This window comes from Schistocerca serialis, chromosome 12 (genome assembly GCF_023864345.2).
Source record: "Schistocerca serialis cubense isolate TAMUIC-IGC-003099 chromosome 12, iqSchSeri2.2, whole genome shotgun sequence".
NCBI classification, from domain to species: Eukaryota; Metazoa; Arthropoda; class Insecta; order Orthoptera; family Acrididae; genus Schistocerca; species Schistocerca serialis.
In genome coordinates, this window is record NC_064649.1 from 198,918,782 (window position 1) to 198,928,151 (window position 9,370).

The 9,370-nt window shown below is 35.9% G+C and overlaps 1 protein-coding gene across 1 annotated transcript; it reads left to right on the plus strand.

Moving 5' to 3' along the window:
* The first annotated feature begins 568 nt into the window (after positions 1-568).
* LOC126428036 (probable cyclin-dependent serine/threonine-protein kinase DDB_G0292550) lies at positions 569-6,337 on the plus strand. The gene is made up of 5 exons (XM_050089913.1): positions 569-1,114; positions 1,367-1,631; positions 2,112-2,587; positions 6,102-6,133; positions 6,295-6,337. The coding sequence occupies exons 1-5, from the start codon at positions 569-571 to the stop codon at positions 6,335-6,337; spliced, it is 1,362 nt and encodes a 453-aa protein (XP_049945870.1).
* The last annotated feature ends 3,033 nt before the right edge of the window (positions 6,338-9,370 follow it).

Here is a 9,370-nt window from a genome sequence, read left to right on the forward strand (position 1 = left end):
TAGTATATTTTATTATTATTTTATTTTATATTTTTTATTTGTTACACTGGCGACTATGTGCCAGGACTCATTATTGTATCTGTACTACAACTAATTGTTCTTTTTCATGTACATCCTGACCGGTGACGAGAATATTGAAGAAAACGAATAAAATCTGGAGACAATTTGGACTGGAAATGCAATCTTCGCATCAAGACGACATGTACGGTAAGACGCAGCACTTGCGCATCCACAATTGATTCCAAGCACATTTTTCATTCAAAATTATTTTTCTCAGCATTAAATTCAATATTCAGTTTCCATTCAGTAATTTTTTCCAAATTCCGCGAAATCTCATTATTCAGACGATTACATTCCGATCCAACAATACGCAAGTTACATTGCACAATATGGCCGACATTGTACAAGATTCAAGCAACATGGCTAGTCACCATTAACACGTATGCTACTTTCCATCTTTAAAGTCATCTCTCAATCATTCTCAGTCATTTAAACACACACATAGGCAGTACATTTTCACACTACGCGCTTAAACAATTTTTTTTCTTGCACACAATTTACTCACGATATGGTAAAAACTCGACACCAGTACACAATGGAACAACAATCAAGTAATGCAAACATGGATACACAGACACATTCAGACACAGAAATTAATACAGACACGCAAACACATCAAAATAATCCGCTACAGACACAAATAAACGCCGAGAGGAGCAATTCAGAACCAAACCTGAGAGACCACGTCACGTCTAATGACGCGGCGGGGGCAAGCTCATTTTGCAATCAAAATTTTGGCGCTATACTGAATTCAATTTTGGAAGGCATATCCAATATTAAGCAAGATAATGACGAAAAATTCTCACAATTAATGACAGACAATGCAGCCTTCAGGAATGACATAAAATCAGACTTCGCCACACTGACTCAAAAGGTAGATGAAATTAATACACGTCTTTCCAAACAGGTCGACGATCTTACGGAAAAATTCGAAAATTTAGAGTTACGACAAAGCGACAATGCCAATCACATCCATGACTTGACAAAAACCTGTGAAACTATTAATTGCAAACTAGAATCAAACACGCACGCATGTGACGAAATTAATTTAAAGGTGAATACTATAGAAACAAACGTAGCTGACATTCACAAACAGATTCACACAACAATACAGATAGAGGCTGAACCCCATTTGTCTCGCATTAATTCACAATTTAAAGAATGGACGGCACACAAAGACGAAATTTTTGAAGAATGTATACAAAACAAATTGCCACATATTGTGCACGATTCTGTAGTGGAATACATGAACAACAATAGGCAAGTAATCGATGACGATATGCAAACAAAGACAACTCAATGTCAGGTACAACCCAATAGTACACCCACTACACATTTTTACACACACAGAAGAAAATCTCGATTCGGGAATGAACACATGTACTCACACGAATTTCAACACTCAAATACACAATACACTGACACGCATAGCAACAGATACCCATCACCTGAAATACAATACAATTATCATTCTGATGAAGAACCATGTACACACAGGGAAGAATTCAATGATTACACGGAAAGAAACAGACGAACACGTAACAAAGAAGAAGAAAGTCTATTCAAGCACCGTAAATTCCAACCTTTTATACCAGGCAAAAACGCTGTACACCCTGTCATCTTCTTAAAAGCTTTTAGGAACGCATTCCCACGTTCGTGGAGCGACCACAAACGCATTGCGTACGTTGTGGATTACATTCAAGGGGACGCTGCTGTCTGGGCTTACCATGAAAGCGACAGATGTGTAACATACGAGCAGTTTGAACGCGCCTTCTTGAATAAGTTTTGGTCACCCACTGTGCAGGAACGCATCCGCAAACAAGTCACTGAACCCGAACACTTCAATCCTAAAAACGGCAACCTGCGCAGATATTTCGAGAAGTACCTAAACATGACACACTTCCTTAATGAACCAGTGAAACCTAAAGATGTGATCCGATCACTGAAAGCAAGACTTCCTTTTAATATTAAAGAGAAATTACTGTACTTACCGGACGACGATCCTGAATATTTTTTGGAAAAGTTAGATGCTGTTGATTTACTATATGAAGAACAAGAACCAACACACAACTCATGCAGTAGGAATCAACATGTCTACATTGCTACATTACCAAACACACAGCAAAATTCACAACACACAGTAAACATGCAAAACAGTCACCACAACTCACAGCTGCACACAAACAACAACTACAACTATACACAGGGAGATAACCCGTACAAAAAACGAAGAAACAACAATTTTAATTCAAGAAGCAATAATGGAAACAACAACGGACACAAAGCAAAACACAAACACTGGCAAAGAAACAACAACACAGATTACACAAGAAATGGAACACTTACACCGCACTTTAATCAGAACGACAACCAGTATGATGTGAGACAGTGGCAAACACCGCAACCGCCACCACAAAATCATATTCAGATGCCACAAGGGAATTTTGCGCAAACAAGCAACACAAACCAACAAGTGACTTCAGCCAACCGAAAACAGACAGGTGATTGGCAAAGACAATATCCAAATGTAAATATTATTGAGGTAGCTAATGAAACTACAACTACACTTACCAATGACCAGACAAACCAGGTAAACTAGAACCAGTCATTACTGAGCCCCAGGTCGTGACTGAGGAACATTTGGGGGGCAACTTCAATTTAGAAACTATGTTTGAATACACACTTGCTAGTGAAACTGTGAAACAAGAAAAATTAACATTTACACAACAAGAGTTGCCTACACTATTCTTAAGATATAATGAAAGTGGAAATTTAGCTGATGATCTGATAAATGACAACACACAATGTCACAATGTAAAGAAAAGATTTGTACTGTCTTCCACCTCAGGCATTGTAGGAGGTATACCTACTAACATAATTATTGATACAGGAGCTGCTGTCAGTGTGATTTCTCACAATTTTTATACTATGATGAAGAAAACTTCTAAGATACTAGAGTTCCCAGTTCAGAACTGTTTAATATTAACTGCATTAGGTAATATGTCAAGTAGAGTTAATAAGCAGGTATTTGTGACTGTTAATATGGGAAATGGAATCGCACAATGGCCTTTCCTAGTTGTCCAAAACCTTGCTGCCAATTGTATATTGGGTATTGATTTTCTTTGCGAGAAGGACTGTACTATAGACTTCTCCAAAGGCATTTGTTATTTTAAGTATGAAGGCAGAGACATAGTTTTGAACTTGGACACTCGACTAGTAGACCATAACAAGCACTGTTCTGGCTACAAGATACAGATTATACGTGAGACTGACATAGATTCCACACAGCAACCTGTATCACACGGTGAGGTAGTGAATGATGTACTTACACAAATTAATACTAAGTTATCAGAATGTGATGCTATTAATGAAGAGGAGAGATCCCAGCTTAAACATATTTTACTTAAGAATAAGGATGTTTTCACTAGTAAGCCAGGTAGGATCAACACATATATGTATACGATTGAAGTCAAGCCTCACCAAATCTATTACCACAAGTCATACAATGTACCTCTAGCTCTGCGACCTGCAGTTTGGGAAGAACTAAAGAAAATGATTACATGGAATATTATAGAACCATCAACATCTCCATATTGTAGCCCTTTGCATGTAGTGAAAAGACACAATGGAAGTATAAGGTTAGTATTAGATGCAAGAGATATCAACCAAATTATCTTACCTGTGAGGACACAACCAGAAAATCTTGACGAACAACTTCAGAAGTTCTTGGATGCAAAATATTTCTCTACAATAGACCTTAAAAATTCGTTTTGGCAGGTGCCAATAAGCAAAGAATCCAGAAAATATACAGCCTTTATGTTTGGTGGCAGAACTTATCAATTTTGTGTATTACCATTTGGCCTAAATGTAAGCTCAGGAGTATTCATTACTGCACTAAACTCTGTACTCGGTGATGATTTACTAGAGACTGTTACACACTATGTAGATGACATACTGATTGCCTCAAAAACCTGGAAGGATCACACTGATACCCTGAACACTTTACTATGCAGATTCACACAAGCTGGTATCACTGCCAATATTTGTAAATCTAGATTTGCTTGTTGTGAGATCAAATACCTAGGACACATCATCAACACACAAGGCATTAAACCTGACCCTTCAAAATTAGATGCTATCGGACATTTCCCCAGTCCCACTAATAAGAAACAGTTAAAATCATTTCTCGGTCTATGCTCATTTTTCAGACGATTCATACCTAAACAGTTACTCAATAGCAGATACTTACTAAACTTATTAAAGAAGAACCAGGTATGGATTTGGAACCAAGACTGTGAAAATGACTTTACTAAAATCAAAGAAGCCTTAGTAAATTCTAACATGCTGGAACATCCAGACTTCAATTTGAACTTTTGTATTGCTTGTGATGCATCAAACATTGGTTTGGGATGTTGTTTATTTCAACTTGTTAATACAGAAACTTCAGAACATATTAATATCATTGGTTTTGCCAGTCGTACTTTAACAGAATGTGAAAGATCTTACTCCACCACAGAATTGGAAACATTATCTATTATATGGGCATTTAAAAAGTTTAATTATTATCTGTATGGAAGACACACCATTATATACACTGACCATCAAGCACTTACATTCCTTTTGTCATGTAAACTCATTCATCCTAGACTTACACGATGGGCACTTGCATTACAGAATTACTCTTTTGAAATCAAGCACATCAAGGGAAAAGACAACATAATAGCTGACACACTTTCAAGACTACCGCAAGGATTACATCATAACAATACAGACTTTGAGAACACACACGATTACAGAATACTACTCATGCAAGACAAACAGTTTACACAATACTACATAGACCTATGCAAGAACATGGCAACACTACAAGATTCAGATCCACACTGGTACAAAATAAAACAAATCATAGTACAACAACACAATGACACTTTACAAGACAGATACATGTTACACAACAACATACTTTTCTACAAAAGACACACAAATGCTACTAACTGGTGCGTTTGCATACCACAAGATTCTGTACACAATCTCGTTGCACACACTCACAGAGTTTGGGGACACTACGGAACAAAGAAATGTCTAAACAAGTTACATACATATTGCTATTTTCCAAACATGAGAAGAAAAATACATGATGTTATCAGCAAATGTCTCATATGTGAAAAATCCAAGCCACAAAATCAATCCACCAAAACAGATTTGCACTCTATCTTACCTACTGGACCTAGAGAGATACTTTGTACAGATGTTAGCGGACCTCATCCAACTAGCATCGGAGGTTGCAAATACATTCTAGCATTTTATGACATATTTTCTAAGCACATCAAACTTTTTGCCATTAAGTCACCCACAGCAAACACCATCATCAGAAGATTCACAAATGATTACATGCCATACTGTGGAAAACCTAAAGCCATTCTATCAGATAATGCCAAGTATTATGCAGGATTCACCTGGAGAAAATTTCTAAAGGACAATAACATTAAGAGCATCTTTATTTCAAAGTTTCATGCATCAGCCAACCCTTGTGAGAGAGTTTGTAGAGAATTAAATAGATTCATGAGAACTTATACCTCAACACAGCACACAAACTGGATACATTACCTAGCACTTTTTGAGGAAATACACAACAATTTGAATATATACAACACACCCTACACTCCCAGAGAAATCATGTTTGACACAAAGGAAACTAATGAATGGAGCAACCCACTACCAAAATTTTCTGACACCAAACCTTCACACGAGGAAAAGGTAAGGGAAGTACTCATTGCAATTACTGAACAAGCTGACATTAGAAATAAGAACTATGGTGCTAATCTGAAAAGAAGGCAAAACTTTACAATAGGCATGCAAGTTTTACTTAAGACCCACTACAAATCGTCATTACCTCTAAAACGCAATGTTAAGTGGCGTTCACTATATGAAGGTCCTTACACAATCATTGATATACCACATCCTGGAGCATATCTGTTACAAAACCCCAAGAATAAGAGAATTTTAGGTTTGTACCCTCACAAAGATTTGAAAACTTTTAGCCCTTAGCAGAGTATGCTGATACAAAAACAAGGTAAGTCACATCTGGTACTTCAAGCTGGAAGAAGAAGAAGATATAAGCTATAATCTTAAGTATCTACATTTTACAGCAGCAGCAAGAAGATAAGACACAGGAAGAACTAACAATTTTCATGCAAAGCACAGTTACTGATTATATTTGTTAATACCTTGCAGACAAGCTGACAGACTAAATGACTGGAGACAATTGCTGCTCTGAACCTGATATATTAATTGGCATGATAGACACTTGATTTTCTATTCACACTCACACCACAATCCACATGAACACAACATGCACAAAAAAAAAAAAAAAAAACTCTACAGGAAATGACAAATGAAATTAATTGAGCAAGGCTATATACTTTATTTTATTTGTAAATGATACTTTGTGCATGTGCTAATTTGGAATTGATTGTGGATGTGACGTGTCGTGTCTTATTGTAATCATGACTTTTCAGGACAGATCATCTCAAGGATGTTTTCTAACCTATTATGAAAGTTTATGTTGCAGGAAACATTTAATGAGGAAGAACACTTATTGTGTAGTACTGATGTAAAGGAAAATATACTTAAAAGGAAAACTTTATTAAAAAGGGGAAGAGACCTATAAAAGAAAATGGATTTTCTGAATGTATCACAATACACTGAACCTATTAGATAATTTTTTTTATGTCTGACCCATATATATTTGTAAATATCTAGTTTAATGCAACTGAAAAATATAAAATATGTATATGTATTACGAAACAATGTAGTGTAAATGTATAGATACATGTTTCACAGAAAATTTTTATATCTATGTAAATATGTAACAGAAAACTGTACTCAAAGTGAAGTGATATTTGTTATGTTTTGTGCTCTCTGTTGTGAACGAACATTTTGTTTTGCAACGAACAATGTATGAATAAGTTGTGTGCAAATATTAAAAAAAAACGGTTCACTGCGCTCATGATGGGACACTATAGGTGACGTGAGTAGCAAAACCACGGCACACTTTTCGGCGAAACGACGACACAATATCCAGGAGACGACATAAGCTTTTTGGAAGACGAAATATGGAGGTTATTGAGTAGATGTAACACGCACTGGACAGTATGGAACCACTGACACCATTAATTCCTACCAAGACGAAACCTCATTTTAACTATGTCTTCCAAAGCACGCTTCGTTGCGAGATTCTTGATCACCAACTTGTTTCTACAAGAACTTTCGTCTTAATGTAAACAAAACGTGTGACACGTGACAATTATTTTAAAGTGCAAAGAGTTTAGCACAGTATAAACCTTTACTAACAAGTGACATTCTAAAGAGAATATGTTCACATATCTCTGAATATACACAAAACCATTAATTAATTTTATTTATTGAATGAACATGTGTAATAACATTTTGAAGTGAAAGAGAACAACGGACTATATGCCCAACAAAATTTTTACAAAGCAACAGCACAAGTGAATACGAACTATGAAATTCGTTATTGTCTGTGTAGAACTGTTACATAAAATTGAGAACTGTATGCAGGGAAGCAGTGATAGCACTGTGTCACATCGCTGGCTTCTGATAACTGAAGTTCCCGAGTTCAATACTGCTCGAAAGCGAATATTTTTATTTTTCTTTTCACTTTCATTGATCTTGTATGTAAATATTATTTATGTATTTTTGTGGATGTATGACATTTTATGATATTTTAAGTATGTTGAATCTGTGAAACAAGATACGTAATAACTTATGATTCATGACATGACAAATAAAGAAAATACCTCAACAAATTGCTCAGCTGCAGGTGGTACACCTTTGCTCTCGCAATTTGGGGGGCAGTTTAAGGAACCATTTGCACTCGAGCACAGACAATATTTAATTTAGTTAACTTAGATTATATGTATCGATTTTTTAAGACAAGAGAATGCAAAATAAAGCAATTAACACCGCTCTCTTGTCACAGCCAGTAGGCATCAACACTCTCATGTCATTCGTTGTCCTAGAAGGACTTAATATTTTGTGCGGCTCCACAGTTAGCCATATTGATATTTATTAGCAGAAAAGAGGCGCGGAATTAATAAAACGCTCTCATTTGTGAATGATCTGCCATTATTTATCTAGAATTTTACGTAAGTGTAATTTATATCGTAATGTATATGTTGAAATGAATATATGTTTATTTAATCGTATGCTTTTCTTTGTTTTTATAGTTTTAGTCACTCCATTTTCATGATTGATGCTGAGGTCAGATATCAGACTCTGTCTACAAAAAAAAATACATAATGAGCCCTGGCTACGTTCCGTACATCTTCGGACGTGCGAAGCTCGATTAATTCACGGCGTAAAATTTTAATCCCTCAATTACTTATCCAAACAAATAACAATTATTATTATTACAAATTATTACTATATTTTATTATTATTTTATTTTATATTTTTTATTTGTTACAGAATCTACAACTAGTGTCAAAGGAATAGTTCAAAGCATAGACAGTAAGAAGAGTCAGTCTTCTTGTACTTAATTCGGCATTGTGCCTTTTGTATTTAATTCCGATGCAATTTCTGTTTTTCATCTTCAATAAGAAGGTCCTAGGGATACAGTAAACCTGATGTGAAGCATCAGAGTCTATAACTAGTGTCACAGGAATGGTTCAAAACACATTCGGTAAGATGAGTCAGTCTTCTTGTACTTAAGTCGGCATTGTGCCTTTTGCATTTAATTCCGATGCAATTTCTGTGTTTCATCGTCAATAAGAAGGTCCAAGGGATACAGTAAACCTGAAGTGAAGCATCAGAATCCACAACTAGTGTCACAGGAATGGTTCAAAACATAAACAGTAGGAAGAGTCAGTCTTCTTGTACTTAAGTCGGTACTGTGATTTTTCCATTTAATACCGATGCAATTTCTGTGTTTCATCGTCAGTAAGAAGGTCAGATGGTTACAGTAAATCTGAAGTGAAGCATCGTAATCTATAACTAATGACACAGGAATGGTTCAAAACATAGAGAGATGGAAGAGTGAGTCTTCCTGTACTTAAGTCGGCATTGTGCCTTTTGTATTTAATTCCGATGCAATTTCTGTGTTTCATCGTCCATAAGAACGTCCGAGGGAGACAGTAAACCTCAAGTGAAGCATCGGAATAAAAAACTAGTGTCACAATAATAGTTTAAAACATATTCGGTAAGAAGAGTCAGTCTTCTTGTACTTAAGTCGGCATTGTGCATTTTGCATTTAATTCCGATGCGATTTCTGTGTCTCATCGTCAATAGG

Bases quoted from the DNA above. Each gene is read 5' to 3' on its own strand.
- LOC126428036 (XM_050089913.1), top strand. From the start codon at position 569: ATGGTAAAAACTCGACACCAGTACACAATGGAACAACAATCAAGTAAT. The intron at 2,588-6,101 runs GTAAATATTATT...GAAAACTTTTAG, and splicing joins GGCAAAGACAATATCCAAAT to CCCTTAGCAGAGTATGCTGA. The intron at 6,134-6,294 runs GTAAGTCACATC...AATACCTTGCAG, and splicing joins TATGCTGATACAAAAACAAG to ACAAGCTGACAGACTAAATG.